This window comes from Ostrinia nubilalis, chromosome 19 (genome assembly GCF_963855985.1).
Source record: "Ostrinia nubilalis chromosome 19, ilOstNubi1.1, whole genome shotgun sequence".
Taxonomy (NCBI): domain Eukaryota; kingdom Metazoa; phylum Arthropoda; class Insecta; order Lepidoptera; family Crambidae; genus Ostrinia; species Ostrinia nubilalis.
This window is the reverse complement of record NC_087106.1, coordinates 9723362-9743788: the sequence shown is the minus strand read 5'-3', so window position 1 is coordinate 9743788 and position 20427 is coordinate 9723362. Positions and strand designations below refer to the sequence as shown.

General features: G+C 38.0%; 1 protein-coding gene across 1 annotated transcript in view; it reads left to right on the top strand.

Moving 5' to 3' along the window:
- Positions 1-429: 429 nt before the first annotated feature.
- Positions 430-20427, top strand: part of LOC135080961 (uncharacterized) — a 180984-nt gene continuing 160986 nt past the window's right edge. The window contains exon 1 of the mRNA XM_063975684.1: positions 430-789. Within this exon, the coding sequence (XP_063831754.1) occupies positions 760-789 (30 nt within the window). The 5' untranslated portion in view covers positions 430-759. The remainder of the gene's footprint in view (positions 790-20427) is intronic.

The following is a 20427-nucleotide window of genomic DNA, read 5'->3' as shown; positions in this document are numbered from 1 at the left end:
TGACATAACCAAAATTCTATGATATTTAATATGATGAATAGCTTTCTTTAAAATTATTTGTGAAGTATTGATTTATGTTGATAATCTGAAAATTTTATTTTGAAGTAGAAGTACTGTCACTGATATCTGTGTAAGTTTACCGAAAGTATTCATAGATGGCGGTATACGACTTAAGGGTTAGAAAAATAAACTCATTAGTATTAAATTTTAACAATGTCGCATACTTACTTATCAAAAATAGCCCATTAAAATAACAATTATACGAAAAACACGCTTTCCTTTTAATTTGTTCATTTCATTCATTTTAAAAAACCTAATTAAGCGCCATCTAGGCCTATATCAAGTAACTATTTGCTAACTTGTTTGTTATTGTTCACTAGTGCCCTCTACAGCTGCAAGCAAGATAGCATGCGCGGGGCGAGCGGCGGGAGGGACACCATCCATCCCTCGCCATTTTACGTCAAAGCGAGCTCAATCAAGTTAGCTTCTGTCAGTCGCTGTGTTTGTGTATGGTGTTGTGAAAAATTATCTGTGTCGATGAATCTCAATGGGAAATCGTGCTGATTACGACTCCGAAAGATGGGTCGGCCGTTGTGTTTGTGTTTTTGATGCGTCGCTCGATCAGTGATGATGGCCAAGTGATTGATGAAGTGAAGTGTTTTGTGTCGTATGTTGGCCAGTCACGGCAACAGCGAGAGCCTTTCTTTGGATAAATCGTCCCCAAGACGACGTCGGACCATAGAATAGGAAGGTGACACCATGTCGGCAAAAAATATTCCAGGAGATAAGGTAGGTCAGCTCGAGAGCGTTACTCAAAGGCTGTAAAGGTCATTTTTTGTTTGTGTCCAAACTAAACCACTCCTCCTTTCCCAAACTGATTTACACTCACTGTATTTTTATCCAACTGCAAGTTGTTCATTCAAGCCTTTCACTCAAGTCCAAATTTTCAGAAATACCAAAATTAAATGATTTATGTCCAAAACAAAGTCAATTATTAACTATTTTCATTTACGAGTTCTTAATCAACTTAATTAATACAAACGAAATAAACGTATCTAGTTACTAGTAATTATAAAATGTAATTAAAAGTTATTGTTTGCATTACAAAATAATATGCCACTTTTATTGAGTAATGTCATACTGTCATTAATGCTTCTCATAAATTCCAAACTGAATCAAATTAATTACTGGATTGTACCAATTACAAAACCCAAGTAAGACATTATTAATTCTTCTATTATCACGTCTGACAAGGTTCATAATTATACATTTACAAAAATTTTGGTAAGAAAAGAAGTTATTTATTATTATTTTCACCTATTAGGATCTTATTGGACTTAATTGGACCTGCCTTGTGTAGAATAAAAAAAAATACAGTTCTAAAAATGTTCATTGTCGATGCTGTGATAATCGACAACAATAAAATAGTTGGTTGCGATTTAGTCTGTAGTTCGTTGAATTTGGTTTTGTTCTAAAGCTATTGAGCCTTAATGTTTTTTTTCCTACGAAATGATTTATTTTGAAGGTTGTTGATATTGATTTTATTTTAAAGAATTTAAAAGTTAGCAAACAGATGTCCTTAACCCTGATTAAACATGTTGAACTAAATGTGTCAGTCACAAAACTAATTTTAATGATTTATAAGGTTTTTCAACTACTTATTCATTCCGTTATATTATTTTTATTGTAATTTTTAGACATAATAAATGGGTTAATAATAATAATTGTATTGCACAAAACACAAGTACATACAATGGGAGACTTAACGCTAGGAAACTTTTGTATCAATCAGCCACTGTTCAAGCAAGGAAGGGAGAGCCAGTGCATAAAATAAAAAGCAGAACATTAAATATTAAAAAAACATACTTTACTAAGCAACTTTAGTTGTAAAATATGTAGGTAATATTAGAATGAGCTGATTGTATGTATGTTGACACATTTGAAACTTAAAAAATTATTATAAATCACTTAAATTAACTAAAATCACTTAAATTAAGTCTATTATACAATGTAGGTTAAATGTACTTAATTCAATTACTTTTTTATTGTTAGGTACAAATGATTTAAGGCCCCATTTGTCTTCTATAAACGAAGATGCATAAAACTGTTAGACACTGTCCATTAATAAATGCAGACAATTCACGATAGTCATATAATGCCAGTTTTTCTTCAGTAAACACTTACAAACAAACCAAGCCGAAAGCGACACTATACTAGCAAGTCTTCTTCCGTGTGAATGCTCCAATGAACATACTCTACGCCCACACTACGCACGTACCATGCACGGCTAGAATCAAAACAACTCGAACAGTGTCAATGCAATGCCGTTCGAATCTGACTCTAATGTTGTGACCGCCAAGGCTGACTAATCCATCGTCCAACCGAACGTCCTATCGACGAAAAATTATGCACCAGCGAACCGAATCTTGCTCGAAATACGGATAAAGGAACGAATCCCTGAGTGACTGGCGTCATTCCACGCTTTCCTTAGCTTAACTCATCACGAAAATTCGCGTTACGGAAAGGGGATTATCGAATGAGGTTACGCTTTTAAGCCGACATGAGAAAGGTTACGCGGAATTGCAAACTTGAGAGCTCCGAAACGCGTCAGTCCATTGTTGGGAGTGGTGGCGAAACCGGCGAAAACGTAACACCAGATTATACGGACATAAATTTCCAAATCCAGTGCGTTTTGCCCGAGTTTTTCTTTGGGCGCAATGGGAAGTCAACCCAATCCACTTCTTTGACCGGCTTATGTTCGCTGCGAATTTAGGAGTAAATGAGTTCTGGAGCTTTGCTTTTTTGGAGTTTTATGTGCTATAACACTATCCCAACTTATCCCAACTATCCCAACTAATATTATAAATGCGAAAGTAACTCTGTCTGTCTGTCTGTCTGTCTGTCTGTTACGCTTTCCCGCTTAAACCTCGCAACCGATTTTGATGAAATTTGGCATAGAGATAGTTTGAGTCCCGGGAAAGAACATAGGATAGTTTTTATCCCGGTTTTTGAAACAGGGACGCGCGCGATAAAGTTTTTCTGTGACAGACAAAATTCCACGCGGGCGAAGCCGCGGGCGGAAAGCTAGTTATTAATATTATAAATGCGAAAGTAACTCTGTCTGTCTGTCTGTCTGTTGCGCTTTCCCGCTTAAACCTCGCAACCGATTTTGATGAAATTTGGCATAGAGATAGTTTGAGTCCCGGGAAAGAACATAGGATAGTTTTTATCCCGGTTTTTGAAACAGGGACGCGCGCGATAAAGTTTTTCTGTGACAGACAAAATTCCACGCGGGCGAAGCCGCGGGCGGAAAGCTAGTCTACTTATAAATAGACAATGGTTTATCTTGGGAGATTATTTCTGGAACTGATGAATCATCATTGATAGTTCTTCAAGGAATCTTACATTTTATCACTACTTTTACCCCTGTCTCAATGAAATTCCGAGCCAATTAGAAAACCAAAAAAGGAAATCTCATTTCAATTACGTTTCATGTAATCTAGAAGTAGTACGCGGTCCTATTTAAATGTAAATGTGAAATCTTCGTGAGCAGCTTTTCGATTCCGTCAAAAGCGTAAAGCTCTAACGGGCTGGTCTAGAAACGGACTTTCTCAAATGTACGCCTCATTTAAGTCTTGTTAGTGCAGCTACATTGTAGCCTTGATTAAGACCGGTAGTTAATGTAACCATAGCTTTGAAAGTCATAAACACTGATAATACGCTTACATGTAGAAAGTGCCACTTTCGAAGTCTAAATCATCAAGTATCAAAGTCCTTGTGATCAAATTAGGCATTTCCTAAATTCGTCATCATCATCATTTCAGCCATAGGACGTCCACTGCTGAACATAGGCCTCCCCCAATGCTTTCCATGTTGATCGATTGGTAGCGACCTGCGTGTAGCGCTTCCCCGCTACCTTTACGATGTCGTCGGTCCACCTTGTAGGTGGACGTCCCACACTGCGTTTTCCTTGCTGCCCCATCGGCCGTCAGTCCTAAATAATTCAACCTTTATTGAAGTTAGAGCTAGTATGAATACTTTTTACTTTTATGCTACAGCAACCAAAGAACGTAATTTATTAACTCAGTACCCATATAAAGGTGGACAGACGACATCAAAGGCGTTGTACATGCAGGTCGCTATCCTCCGGTAAATCTAGAAATCCAGGAGTTGGACGCCCTGTGGCTGATATGATGACCTTCAGCAAGGATATTTTATTTTAGGCGTCACAATAATACTATTGTCATTTATCGATAGAGGACAACAGTTCTTCAAATATCGGGTTAACCTGAAAAAATAGGTCCCGATTTTCATATCGCATTTAATCCCCAGTGACCTCAAGTGTGGGGTTAACGATCCACCATTATGAGATGTCTCGCTGGCTGGTCTCGAACAATGGCGGCTAACTGTAACCACGTCGGCGTTTCGTCACGCCGTCGGCAATAGTTGCCCCACCGTTCCCTTGCTCTAGATTTTATTTCCACAACTTTATGGTGTTCTATGGGCCCGATTTTAGGCCGATTTTCCGGTTTGTTCGACCGCTTAGCCGTTTCTCAACTGTGAATTAAGTTTTTTAAACAATTGACCGTGAAGATCTACTATACTAAATTGGTCTTTCGCATTCGCCGAGCATTCTCGTAATTTTACGATTTTTATTACGTTTTTATGAATGTCAAATTTTATTTTTACTCGCCATTCTAAAACCTTGACTGATGCGTCACCAATGTTTCGCTTTATGAACTCATCTGCATCGGGACGATATTACAAGATGTGCGGACTAAAGAACATCAAGCTAAACCCAGTGAGGCCTTATCTCGTTGCAATACGGGCTATTTTGCAACAAAAAAGAATAGTCTGATGTGCTGTCGATTGATCATACTAATAATAACTTTCTATAATCCTTATTTTAAAACGTATTGAACACTTTCTGTTGTCTCAACTACGTAACCGATGCTAATTGACACCGAGAGTCGGCCTCATTAGAGATGTTTATCATAAGAGGAAACTGCAAACTATTACATAAGGCATGTTAGTTAATTATGCTAATTCTTGTCTCGTGCCAGCTTAACTTGTAACATGATGCCCGAGACACGTAAACTCAACATAAAAACAGTCCTTTGTTTAAATCCTCTCGTGAAACTTGACTCACGCTTTTGAACTTATAAATCTGAAAGTAAAAATCAGTTTTGGTACAAATGGTATGTTGCTTTCAAGGGTAAAGTCCTTTACAAAAACTTTGAAATGGCACGATGAAATCTCATTGTTATTCAGTCACGAAAACGTTTTTTTATTGTTTGTTGTTCATTTCCAGTGTTCAATCAACTGCAGATTGTTAAGAAGATTTACAGAATTATAAAATAATTAAAATTCCACGTACATAACTTTCATTGAGTTTATTGGTTGATGAGACGTGCTCGATTTCATCATAGTTTTAATTACAACATAAGAACAGTCGTTAAGTTAATTATACATAAATAGGGTGTTAGATTCCTTCCGACAGTGATATCAACCAATTTGACTGTCATAATAAATCAAGTAAATTAAATTTTCCATATACTGTCGTCCGTTGCATAAAATCAGCCGTTCCAAAATGTTCTCGGATTAAATTCGTAGTCAAGACGACCTAGAACAACTTGAAATACAATGCATTACTCACGAAAAGAAACGTATTTAAATGGTTCTGACATATTTTTTATTACAAATTGTGGGTGTTGCTTTTGTATCGTTGTATTTTGACAGGCGAAGGTTTTTCACACGCGGTTTCGTGTTTTGTTCAGTGTGTCATTACGGTCGCATTTTTTGCGTGACACTCGTGTTTTGCTGTCGGTCACGCGTGACTGCTGCTAACGGTACCCGAGAACGTGGCGCGCGAATCCCGCGACGTGCGATGTAAGTGTTAAATGATTATTGTTTATAGACGCGTCAATGAAAGTTCACTGAACTGTGGATTAAAAATATAACTAGGTAGTATATTCTTGTATGAAATGCATGCTGCACATGTCCCGTTTAAGATTACATTGCTTTGGAAGATTATGCAAGCTGCTTTCTTCCTTATTATGTCATGTGATCTCTTTTTGTGAAGAGAACAGCCTAGAAAAGGCTTGGGTATGATGAATCTACGTCCAGCAGTGGTTAAAGCAAGCTGATGATGATGATGAGCCCCTTTTTGAAAGATTTACAGGTCGAAACTATTTAAACTGGTTTTAGCAAAACAGCTTTTCATTGCTTTTGTTAAATCATCTTTTTATTTCTTTCGCATACATACGCTTTCTAAACGTTTAATAATGAAGATATTAAAATCAATACTGGTTCTAATTATTATGTCTTCAGAGTCCGAATTAGCTGTTATTATTTATTCATCATGTTATCAAAGGACAGGCTGTTGGAAACTTAACCAATTCGGACGGTATTATTGATCGGGGTTTGGGAACTTCATTACTGTTTAGAACTGATTTACATGGCTCGATTGCAATCATGATTGTGATGCTACACGTACTAACAGCTTGGTTGGTATTAGTAAAGCTTAAAATGGAGATAACAGAATAAATAAATAAATAGGAAAGTTAAGAATGTGCTAGTTGCCTAAAACAGAGCTAACTTGGAGAAAACATCCCCTTATTATAGATGACTTTTAGGTGGTTTTGGTGGATTCCATACTCATAAAAATCCAAGTTGATTAGGTAAGAACTTAAGATCTATAGATAAGCTTTTAACGCAAACTGATCTGAACAAAAAACCTATGTTACGTTACGACGACTTAAGATTAGTTAAGATGATAAATCGCACAAGTCGTTATATCTGCGGAACCGGTATAGACAATAGTAACATTAAGACGGTAATATTAATGTATTTTAGAACACTACATGAATATATTACACCTAATGGGACAACAGAATGTGGAAGTAAAATTCAGACGCAGTGTGTTCACTTTCTAAAACTAAAAAGTTTTACTCACAATATGAAACATCTATAGAGTCCGAAATGGGATTTTTTTTAAATAAAACACGGATTTTGCAATCACGATACGGTTAGAAATATGTTTTTTGCGCCATTAGCTTTGTGGGGTTATGGGGTATGATATTTTAACTATTTTAGCCAGTTCTATCGGTCGGCCATGTTCTACTGATATAGTGATTTGTGGGCCCTACTTTGTTTCAACAATCAACAAAGAAGATCTTGGAGCATGCTGGCAAGTGACAAGTGGGCGGGACAAAGGTATCGGCGCTGAGTCACGATCTCGAGTCATTCACATCGCTTCACACAATGATTTTGTAATGACCGCCTACGGAATTTCTATTGTCGGTGATGGATGTACGTAGTGTGCTGTACCGTATCAGTGTGGTGGCATTCGAACCTTTTTAAGAGCAACCTGCTAAGCACTTTAAATTGCTGTAACATGTTTGTAGGGTCGTGTAGTTGAATCCATTGTTAATTTTGTCAATTTTTAAAATTGGGTAAGCGTAAGATCTGTATCTGAGATTGAACATGTACGTTAAAAACATAATCCACTTCATTGAAAATGACACCAAAACTTTATAAACGACGAGAAGGAAGTAAAAGCACACAACTTAACATTCTATACGTTACAATGTTGATCGTATTAACTAGTGCCGAGTTCAGAGCCCCCAGTCATCTTAATCTGCTTCGTGATCCAGCACACGCTCGCAGCTGAAAACAAACTTAAGGCTGACGGATTTTATGTTGGATCCTTAATGTTGGGGGTTTAACATTCCCTAAGCTTATTCGGGACCTAATCGGAAGTGCTTCTATCGCAAGAGTTTTCGAGTAATCCTATAGAGTCGTATACGATCTTTTTAGAGAGCAATGTGCACTTTTGTGTCTTTTGTTGCAACTGAAATTGACCTTTAGATTTACTATCATTAGGTTTAGGGTTAAAAGTTCAGGAAATGTATAACTGGCAGAAAACTAAAATAAGTAAGAGGCTCCAGTTGAGCTAGATTTGAAGCTATAATCGCAAACAGGTCGAGACAGCGATAATTTAATTGGAAATGAAGGCTCAAAAACTTAAGAATTTTCAATTATAGACAAAGAATATTATTATCACCTGCAGAACGTTTCCCGCTTTCTGTGTGGGGTGAACTTCTAAGTCCGGTTGGTCCCAAAAACTCATTTGCGGCATCACGCTCTGCCCATTGTAGGCCGGGCAAACAATGATTGTAATTCAATTAGCTGGCATAAAATATTATTCAAACTAATTTTCGCCGGCTTTGGAGTACGGTCTATCTTAATTTTCTCCCAGAGGTCTGCCTACTCAGACGTCGAACGAATTGCTCCGTACTGTATCAAAGTGTTTGCCTTCCTTATTCTCCCGGGGCGTGGGATCCCTCGCGGTATATCCCTCCTACGGCCCTATTTTCACCTCGAATCGGTACAATAAATAAATTGCCCGTTGCTTTATTTCGACAGGGAACTCTGTAATGTAATTTATTGATACAGAATCATGATTACTTTCTTAATTAAAGACAACATCAGCCCCACGCTCGGCAAAGTGGTTTTAATGCAACGAATATTTTAAAGCGGCACTTGGAAATAATAAGCAGGATTAAAATGTGCTCTTTGGTGTGAATTTCAAGCCTTGATTTTTCATTTGTTACATTATTTAAATCTATGGGCCTCATAAGAGGGCTCAAGGTCACCCAAAGAGCGATGGAGCGTACTATGCTCGGAGTTTCCCTGCGTGATCGAATCAGAAATGAGGAGATCCGTAGGAGAACCAGAGTGACTGACATAGCCCGCAGAATCGCTAAAATCAAGTGGCAGTGGGCGGGGCACATAGCTCGAAGAGCTGATGGCCGCTGGGGCAGGAAAGTTCTTGAGTGGCGACCACGAGCTGGAAGACGTAGCGTGGGCAGGCCTCCCACTAGGTGGACCGACGATCTGGTGAAGGTCGCGGGAGGTACCTGGATGCAAGCGGCGCAGGACCGGTCTTTGTGGAAATCCTTGGGGGAGGCCTTTGTCCAGCAGTGGACGTCTTTCGGCTGAAACGAACGAACGAACATTTATTTAATAAAGTGTTTAATCGTCTAGTCATAGCTGAATACATATTTGCTTTAATTAGCGTTAATGATTCATTCATCATGTGATGAAATCATGTCAATGTTAATAAATTGTGTTTTAAGCATATTTTTGCATTAATTAATAACATTATAATGATTAAAATTGATGTCAGTACCTATCGTCAGTATTATACAGAGCAATATTTTTTGTGTTGTCTAGTCTACTAAATAATGCTGAATATCGGATGTCTAACAGCGCACTTCTAGAGACTGATAATCGCTAAGAGTAAGACCTTTAGGAACTTTAAGAATAGACCAGAGGTGTAACTTTCGAAGAACCGCCGAGTACGCTATATGTATTACATACTAGCTTTCCGCCCGCGGCTTCGCCCGCGTGGAATTTTGTCTGTCACAGAAAAACTTTATCGCGCGCGTCCCTGTTTCAAAAACCGGGATAAAAACTATCCTATGTTCTTTCCCGGGACTCAAACTATCTCTATGCCAAATTTCATCAAAATCGGTTGCGAGGTTTAAGCGGGAAAGCGTAACAGACAGACAGACAGACAGAGTTACTTTCGCATTTATAATATTAGTTGGGATTTACAGCATATACCTACCTACTGCACTACATGAGCAGAAATATGATGTAGGATTCTCGAAATAGTTATCTCAGAATTATCGATGTTGGCTTTGATTAGAAGAAAGTTCATTCTTTTCAAATTGAAATTATTTGCCGAGTCATTGAGTTCCTTCGCAGTAATATTGTATGATGTAAGCGCATGATTCAAAAGGGATTAGGGTTTAGGGTAACACATCCGACAGGCCGTTAATAAGAACGTTGCACCCCTGTTGGTTTTACACCCACCCCTACAATGTAATCCTGCGCAGCGTGTAAACATGTTACACGTCATATCCTATTTCGTAGAAATATGACAAAGGGGCTAGAAAATAATGAGACGCATAATTTTTGCTCCAAAATCTTTGCGAAATGATAAAGTAGTGAGCTGAAAGGCTCTGTGATCGGTACATTTTTCCATTAGGAGCCTGCCGGCAGTCTCACTCGCGCCATTACCTCGCAAATGGCTTGAGCAAGAGCCTGAATTCTCGCGATTCTGCTTTATCCACGCTGAATATTTTATTCTGAATTCCACAGGATATGACAAGTGACACACTTAGCATAATTCTTTAGTCAATAACCTGAGTCTGTACGACCATTGAGACGAATTCTTCAAGTATCTTTGTAATAACCCTGAACTAAATAACAGCATATTTGCAGCGCAAAAACGTCTATTCGCGTTATCGAAAAACTAATAAAGTTTGTCGAACAGTGAAATCTTAATCTTATTGCCTCAGGAATTCAACAAAGGCTACCCATCCCTACCCTAAGACCCTTCATAAACGATGTGTACTGAACTCTATGATCCTCAGTAATTGTAAAGCCGAATAACGTTTTTTGGAAGTCCGTAATCGGATTATTGTATCGTAATTATTGGGAGTCAGACTTGACCATTTTATTAGACTTTGAGGTTGGGTGGGAGCGTCTTTTGAACACGCTCTTAGTGAAATATGATCTGCCTGTTTATGAAATTTTCAAATTACAATTATCACAGATATTTGATATTTTGCCGGCTTATCAAATATCATCGTTGATAATGAGAAATTGAAATTGTTTGCGGTACAAGTTTTCCAGTGTAACGGAATTCAATGCTTATTCAATTTAATTATGTTGTAGAACGACGGGATGCCTAAACAAATTGTTATTAGGGTCAAACAGTCTAATTAATTAGTTTAGGCCAGGGATGGGCAAAGCATGGCTCGCGGCCATTTTGACTTACACATACTTACATACGACGAGTAATCGATCCTGAACTAAATGCTATCATGTACTATAAAATATAATATCATACACCTATATGAGACTTAACAATTTTGGCAACTTAGCTGTTTACAAAATTAGTTATATTACAGTTAAAAAAGAAGTGTAATACGAGATTCAGTGGCTATATCGGACAATGGCGAAATGGTCAATGGCACTTGTGATATTGTGACCTGATGGAAAAAGGAAAGTCCACCCCTGGTATAGGCCCTCGCCTCTTCATCGCCATGCGAACTCATTTGTCCGCCCTGGTGACTCATCGGAAAGCCAAGGGTGACTTACATAATTTATGGACGCAACAGATGACCGTAACAAAATGGACACTTGTGTGACCGAACTCTTGGTGAAATGTACATTTTCTATAACGGGGCGGCTCAAACTTAATGTGCGTAAGTTACTTACCTTTTCTCTCCTGCAAATCCTATCGTTCGATCAGATAAAGCTTTAGATTTCACGCTCGCAGAACAATCGATACGGTAGAAACGTTTTGTTCCCCAGACAAAGCGCTTTAGATTCAACGTGACTTATCGAGTAACGTAATGCGTTGTTAAGAGATATAGCAATAATCCCCACTAATGCCCTGGGGTTGTCGCCCCCGTTTTTTCCAATATGTGCCGTTATGGCACCGAAGTCGAGGGTGCATTCTCTAGTGCAGGGGCAATAATCCCCTGTAACGTGACGTCGCATGTCCTAGCTCCTTGTCCCCAAAGGAGTTGCGTAATTTTATTTCGTCCCGCTGTGAGTCGTTTGGGATAAGATCCTACGATACCAATATTTGAAATGGCTTTTTATTTATTCCGCGTTATAAATCTTACCACATTAAATTACTGTCTATGATGGAATATTATAAATCATCTACGCTCTATACTCTAGGGTATTGCTTTATTAGATATGGTTTCTAGATCAGTGGATGGTGCTGGCTGCTGGCAGCATTCATTAGCTTGTCAGGTTACAGGATCATAGATCACGCGTAATGGGTACATAATTCGCGTCTAGCGCTCTCTGCTGACACCGTCCGACTGCGGCCAAGATGCGGGTAGATCTCGAGAGCCGATAAGACGTGGGTAGTTGGAAGTTTTATGGAGCGGCCGGTAGCACAGCCTGTTTTCCCGTTATCGCCGACAGGGGGCTTTAAATCAGGCGTCTTTTATTCTTAAAGGCTTTAAGCCTGACGGTATTCGACGATCCACACGCCTCAGGGACCGATATAAGGGTAGATCTTTGGTAAGTGGCCCCTTCTGTTTTAACGCTGAAAAAGTTTTTGCTTAAAAAGCTGTTGAGTGTTTGTGGCATCGTAAATGCCTGCGTTTGTACGTTAGATTAATGATAGAGTTGCATGTTTTCAAAGTTGTAAACTGAACTAACTAGGAATAAAGTCGTTAAGCTGTCTACCAGGAACGGTTGGCGTGGTAGGCTTTAGGAAACAATATTTAACTCATGCCCTGCCTACTGCACTAGTTACTAGCTTGCAGCACTAATTTATCCTTTTCTCATTGTAAGCCTGTCAAAACTTCAGAAGTAAACTACAAACTATTTGATTGGTGGGTTCTTTTAAGCTTCTTACTGACCCAGTAGGTCTTATTTCCCCTCTAGCGAGTAACGGTAGTCAGTACCAACTACGAAACTCTGACTGTGTTTTTATTTAATACTTTATTGTCATCGTGCAAATTAACTTTTAATGCAGAACTTTACTATGAAATAGAGAGTTGAATCACATGCAGTTTATTTAGTTGCCAAGGTTGGCTCGAACCTTAGTTTGGGTCCGATAATACACAATTTAGTGCATCCCGTTAAATCTGCTGCCATAACTGGCACCTAAACATAATTAGTAACTCCTTCCGAGCTTTTGAGGGGACCCTAATTGACACTGACATATTTCCCTGAGGGAATTTGTTATGAGATATTTACATAGCGAGTAAATTCTGAAGTGAAAAAATGTTCAAAGAAAATTACAAGCTAGAACAAAGAGAATTACGATACAATCAGACGAGAATTCTTCGATTGCGAGTGTATTTTATTTGTTTTGACAATCTCCCGCCTAGAGGTCAATTTGGGACTTTCGATTACAAGCCTCGGTACTTTGAACGAAGAGAATTATGTTGAGAAACTTAATCTGATTTACGATATTGGATTTATTTTATTTTACTGAGTAAAATGTTGGAGTATTATCTTAATTCTTATTCGTCTACCATTATTAAATCTATTGCCAATTCAAAATGTCATGCATAATATAATATTTATTCAAATGTTCCATTCCATAACAACGATAAGTACCTATTGATGATTTTCATCAAAATCAGATTTCTTGTTTTTGAGGTTGATCATTTCAATAAAGCACTCTTCCATACTAATAACATTTGTCTTTTATCTCAATATATTTTATGGATGTTTGTCTAATAAAATTATTTACGGTCCCATAAACTTAGGTCATGTTTACCGAATGAAATCACGAAAAGTACTTCAAAATCGTTGGAAATCGGAATAATCCTCTATCTTATTCCCTAGAGCCGAGGCAGTAATTCAAATCAAGGGGATAAGCGGGTCCCGCTGGGGTTTCTCAGATTTTTGCTGAGCTGGATTATAATAATGGTGACTTAAATCAAACTGACCTACGTGCGATAGAGATCTTATTTACGAACAAAGTTGGGTCCGCAATAAATCACGACTTACGATTATAAAAGGACGTTTCTAGTGTCATAGACGATATTTAAGAAGCGATATCCTTCTGAAATAGCTTAAATGATAAGCGTACAACTTAAACAACAAACACCCCATTTCGTGGAAGAATAATAAATGCATGTTGACATTTAATAAAAGCTTGTTATGTTCGTTATTAGCCTGTAGCGTTCATCATTTGAATCAGCTTTCAATAAAATCTGTGTAATAATTTGCCAAATGCTTAATCCTTGGGGAAGGCCTTTGTCCAGCAGTTGACCTCATTCAGTTGAAACGAACGATCGAAGACAGTCTACCAAAAAGCCCTAATTAAGTAGACTAATTGACCTAATTAAAAAATTCTGTATTTCACTCTCTAGTATCTTTCTACAAATTTGGAATTCCATCAGATCCGTTTTAAAAAACATCCGTAATGACAGGCATAAATTAAAACAGCTCTGTAGATTCGGATCGAATTCCTAGAACTAAGAACGCCGAGTTCGGATCAGCTATAAATTATGTCATGTTCATTCTCGTCTTACGCTGAAATGGAGTTTAGAAAGTCGTTGTTTTGTGAAAGGATCTAAAACTATCTAAGACAGTTTTATTATTTTATTGGCTTTAGCAGTTTATAACGTTTAAAAATGGTTTCAATTTGGAAGAATACCTTAAATTGGATTAGTCGTTTGCTGAAAATTATACTTTTTCTTCTATTGGATTAAATCAGTGGTAGATCAAAATCTTCCACCCCCCATCTCTAGGTGTCCATAGAGCTTCTTACCGCAGATTAGTTCGCCTGCGGGTGTAGAGTTACAAATCTCGCAGATAGGTCCCACATGGTAACGACGACCACGCCATAAATCTACGCGCCGCGCCTACGGGAATCTTCTTAACGCTTATAAGTCTCTAGAACTCAATGAAAATTTCTAGCCCCTGTTGGTGATGATATAAATCATATTTAGAAATCCGAACTCCATTGGCTTGAATGGCTTGTGAATAAGAAAGAAAGATTTCCTGCAGTTCGTTTGGAAATGGGAATATAAATAAGAGAAAAATTGGGACTTCCTTATCCTACTCGGGAACATCTATTGTTTTGTTTTAACCTTCCTTTAGATTAGAAATATGCATTTGCTGTAGTCCTTTTCCTACTATTATCGTTTATAGTCCAGTCAATGAATGCCTTAACGACGGTGTAGAGAGAAATCCGTGGAACACAATTTCTGACCTCGGGACTTTATATAGACTAGTTATGAGGTGAACATAGCAAAAGTCCCCGCCCTTAGCCCTTGAGCCGGCGGGAAGAGAGGGGTTTAAAGGTACCACTTTTCGGTTTTTCGCTTAATCCTCGGAAACTATGCGTCCTAGTGACATGACTACTATGAACCGAAAAAAGCTTATTCAATTTTCTACAGGTGAGATACTCAAGTTTTTATATATCTTGTATAGTTCTCGCGGCATCTGCTCTAGAAGGTCTGTAAAATTGGAAATTTTATTTTTGTCTTACATGTTCCCATCAGGAGAAATCGACTTAATCAACATTGAGCAAACATTCTAGACATGCGGGAGCATGTTAAGCCTAGTTCCAGGGAGGGGACTGCACCGTGCGTATATTTAGACGAACCACTTGCAGCCACTTTTGACTCCTCATCACTCAAAAACTACTGTGCGTTAACACTTCAAATTTGGCTCATGTGTTGAGACTTACGAGATAAACATCAACTTCAAATTTCATAATTATACCTCAAACGGTTATTTAGGTATTGACGTTCAAAAATCGACATTTAGAACACTAAAATCTATCTATTACCTGTGAAATGTTAAAATTTACTGGTTTTTTGTTTCTTCCTTTGTATTTAGACATCTACCTATCTGCATGCCAAATTTGAACCTTCAAAGTCATCTGGAAGTGGTTAGAATTTGGTCTATAGGTCAGACATGTAGATTTTTGGACGTCAATACCTAAAGAACCGTTTGAGGTATATTTATGAAATTTGAAGCTGATGTTTATCTCGTAAGTCTCAACACATGAGCCAAATTTGATGTGTTAACGCACAGTAGTTTTTGAGTGATGAGGAGTCAAAAGTGGCTGCAAGTGGTTCGTCTAAATATACGCACGGTGCAGTCCCCTCCCTGGAACTAGGCTTAACATGCTCCCGCATGTCTAGAATGTTTGCTCAATGTTGATTAAGTCGATTTCTCCTGATGGGAACATGTAAGACAAAAATAAAATTTCCAATTTTACAGACCTTCTAGAGCAGATGCCGCGAAAACTATACAAGATATATAAAAACTTGAGTATCTCACCTGTAGCAAATTGAATAAGCTTTTTTCGGTTCATAGTAGTCATGTCACTAGGATGCATAGTTTCCGAGGATTAAGCGAAAAACCGAAAAGTGGTACCTTTAAACCCCCCTCTCCCCGCCGGCTCAAGGGCTAAAGGCGGGGACTTTTGCTATGTTCACCTCCTAACTAGTCTAAATAAAGTCCCGAAGTCAGAAATTGTGTTCCATGGATTTCCATCTATAATGCTTTATTGACTGGACTATTAGTCTCATAAATCGTATGGCATAAACCACTTTATTATTGTACGAAGGAGAAAGGATGATGGGCATATTGGGCGTTAAACCAACAGAAACAAAAAGTATACTAAATTAAAGCTTAATACTAGTACTTCATTTCATAGTATGACAACAACCCTGAAATACGCGGGGATACGGAGATAGAGGTCGTTGAATATGCAAAGTTTCTATAGTATTTCACATCACATTAGGGTAATAAAAATAGTATTAGGTCAATTACATTGCTTTTATCGATCATATTGAGAGTATTGTTTCATATCTTACTATCGATTCTATCGATTTAGTAAGTATGTATACCGAATAAACCATAATCGATTATTCGATTTGCAATAATCGATTATATTGCTGAAAATAAGGAATTGAATTAACAATCAAATGATTAGTAATGATGGTAATCAATAAAATCGATTAATCGAATTGTTAATCGATAAATCGTTTTTTGGCAATTCGATTAATAATCGATCCGTGATCGATTATGCGAAACACAACAACTTAACTGGTAGAAATCCCATTGAAACATGACTGTGTTCATGTCATTTCTCTAAATGGTACCTAGATATGGTCCTACGCTTATAATGTAGAACATGGTTTAAATAAACCATTTGTTGGCCCCACTCCTGAACTGTTGGACATAATAATGGATAAATAACTTAATGTATTTAAAATGTAAGTAGATAAGTATATTAATTAATAATATTTTTTGTTTGCGTAATAAAGCACCTATTACTATTACACATTATGTCAATTTCCAAGCAAACCCGGGAGTTTTTGGTAGTTATTTATATGAAAATATATTTCTAATATTAAGTCCTAACAAATAATAGTAGTTACATTTCTGTTGGTTTTACGCCCAGATTCCATAGAAAAGTGCCCATCATCCTTTAGTCAAAAAACATTCCCGATGCGGACGTGATGTATCGGCAGGCGGCGTCCGCATGTGGGTTTATAGCCGATACACATTCACGGCTCAAGGTTGCCAGCTAACAGAAATATGAAGACTAGATTTAAAAATACAGGGTGTTTGGCGCATCGTGTGCCAAAATGATTTGGCGGATAGAATGGGTCATTTCTTATATTTTCAGCCCCCATAACACGTTCCATGCCAGGCGGCTACTTTTATATTATTTTTTTTAGTAATTTCACCAAAATACCCAAATCGCATCATTTAATTTCGATTTAAAAAAAAACTACTAGGCGTAGCCTCAAAGTAAATATTTTGTTTTGACGTGCATTGATGTAGGGTTGCATCAAATCTAAATTTATTGGCAAATATCATCTAGTTTTTTTTAAATTCAGCTTTGAAGTTTTCCGAAAAGTTAAAAATGGACTGAACATTTAAGTTTAACATGGCTATAAAAAAATAAATAAAAGAGATAGCGATCTTCGGATTTAATCAAAACTTCTCTAGTCTATCCCCATTCAAACGGTATACTAATCTTGTTTAAATAATAACAATAACTTCACAAATTCCTTAAATTAGTGCATTGACTCTACTCGGACTGATTTGCGAAATTTGTGTTTATAGCCCCTTTTGTGTGAATAGCACGTTATTAAACACCTAACAGGTAAAAATTATTTATCTTATGCAATGTAAAAACCTTTTCCCTTTCGTTTTTCAATGTGGATTTCTTGAAATTAAAGACGAAAATAATTATTTTGATCGTTTATTAATTATTACAAATTTTGTTCAAAATGTCCGCCTCGGCAACGTATACACTCACGACATCTTCTTCTAATTTCGACTGTTGTCGTATGCAGCCACATTTCTCTTTTTATTGCTACAAAGGCGTTTTCTATTCGTTGTTGTAGTTCTTCTATTGTTTGAATCCGTTACGTACACCAGTTCTTTAGCTCGTCCCCAGACGTAAAAATCTAACGGAATTAGGTCTGGGGAACGTGCAGGCCACTGTATAGGGCCATCTCTTCCAATCCACGAGTAGAAAACGCCTTAGTAGTAATAAAAAGAGAAATGTGGCTGCATACGACAACAGTCAAAATTAGAAAAAGATGTCGTGAGTGTACCTACGTTGCCGAGACGGTCATTTTGAACAAAATTTGTAATAATTAATAAACGATCAAAATAATTATTTTCGTCTTTAATTTCAAGAAACAACACACCAGTAAAAAACCGCTACCAATGTTCATAGTGGAACTAAAACCAAAAGAAAACAATAAGACCATATACGATATAAAATACATTTTACACTGTAAGGTAAAATTTGAACCGCCAAGACCAAAACGAGAAATCCCTCAATGTGGAAATTGTCTACAATATGGCCACACGAAAACGTACTGCAGAAGAAATCCAAAATGCATTAAGTGTGCCGGCAATCATTTGTCAGCAGATTGTACACAAAAAGGCAAATCTAACAGCGTTAAATGCGCGCTGTGCGAAGGAAACCACCCTGCAAACTATAAAGGCTGCAAAGTCTACAGGGAATTACAAAAAATTAAGTTTCCCCCGGCACCGGAAAAGGACAAAAGACGTATACGATCCAACGAAGTGACAAGACAGAATATCAATATGACCTCGACGGCAGGATCAACATATGCTGAAAAGGTAAAAAGCAATACAGCAACACAGGCCGGAGAATCCAATACTAAAATAAATCATGACAATAAAAGTGATATGAGAGAATTGATGATAGCAATGAAACAAATGATGCAGCAACTAACAGCAATGACAAATCTAATCCTAAATCTCACGACTAAATTAAGTGAAGGATGGACGAAATAAAAATAGTGCTCTGGAACGCCAATGGGCTGCCAAATCATACCCTAGAGGTTAAAAAATATGTGGAAATTAATAAAATTGACATAATGCTGATCTCCGAGACGCACCTTACAAGGAAGAGTCATTTTAGTATACCAGGATACAAATTTTATCACACCATGCATCCAGACGGTAAAGCCCACGGAGGAAGTGCCGTGCTGATCAAGAACAACATTAGACATCACCTAGTTAAAAGCTACTGCTTGGAAAAAATTCAGGCCACAAATATTATTATAGAAGACTGGTCCGGCCCCTTTACGATATCAGCCGTTTACAGTCCTCCGAAACACAACATTAAGATAGAGGATTATGTTGCCTACTTTGAATCTCTCGGGCATAGGTTCGTAGCCGGCGGTGACTTCAATGCCAAACACACATTCTGGGGTTCCCGGGTAATAAGTCCAAAAGGTCGTCAACTACTAGCAGCTGTTAACAAGCTGCGACTTGGTTTGGTTTCAACGGGTGAACCAACATACTGGCCAACTGACACAAAAAAGAAACCAGACCTAATTGATTTCTGCATCATTAAAGGCATTAGTACTGAATATTTTAGTTGCAAATCCAGTACTGACCTGTCCTCTGACCACTCTCCTGTTGAGATTCTGCTGCGTCGAAAGATCGTGCAAAAGGAGAAACCATGTAGACTACATACACGTAGAACAAACTGGGAATATTTCCGGGAACTGGTGGCAAACTCTATAGATCTAAAAAGACCATCACAGACAGACGGAGATATCACGAACTCAGTTGAACATTTTAACAACATTATCCAGCAAGCAGCATGGGAGGCCATGCCTCCTACACCAGCCTCCACCCGCGACGGACCTCAATGTTCTCCTATTCTTAGAAAACTATTGAGTGAAAAGCGGAAAGCTAGAAAGAGATGGCAGTCTACAAGGTATCCTGGAGATAAGGCAATTTATAATAGATTAGCTTCACGGCTCAAGAAACTACTAACTGATGATCGCAACCATAACCTTGCAACATACTTGCGGAACCTGGACGCCAAACCATCAACAGACTACTCATTATGGAAGGCGACAAAGGACCTTAAACGCCCGACTAACCACCAGTCACCTCTATTGAAGCCAAATAACTCCTGGGCTAATAATGATACTGAAAAAGCTCACGTCTTCATGGACCACCTACAGGAAGTCTTCACACCTAATCCCGACACTGGCTCTACTATAATTGACAACGTCGCCGAATTCTTAAATCAGACTCACCAACTAGAACCACCAATTCGAAAGTTTAGTAAAGCCGAAATCAAGTCAGCAATCAAAAAATTAGACATAGGAAAGGCACCGGGCTACGACCTAATCACAGCAACTGTCCTTAGAGAACTACCAAAAGAGGGAATAACATACTTGACACAGCTGTACAACGCCATCCTGCGCAGAGAATATGTACCTCCACAATGGAAAGTAGCCAAAATTATAATGATTACAAAACCAGGTAAAAATCCCGAAGATGCTAAGTCCTACCGCCCAATAAGCCTACTCCCGATTGCTTCCAAGGTTATGGAGG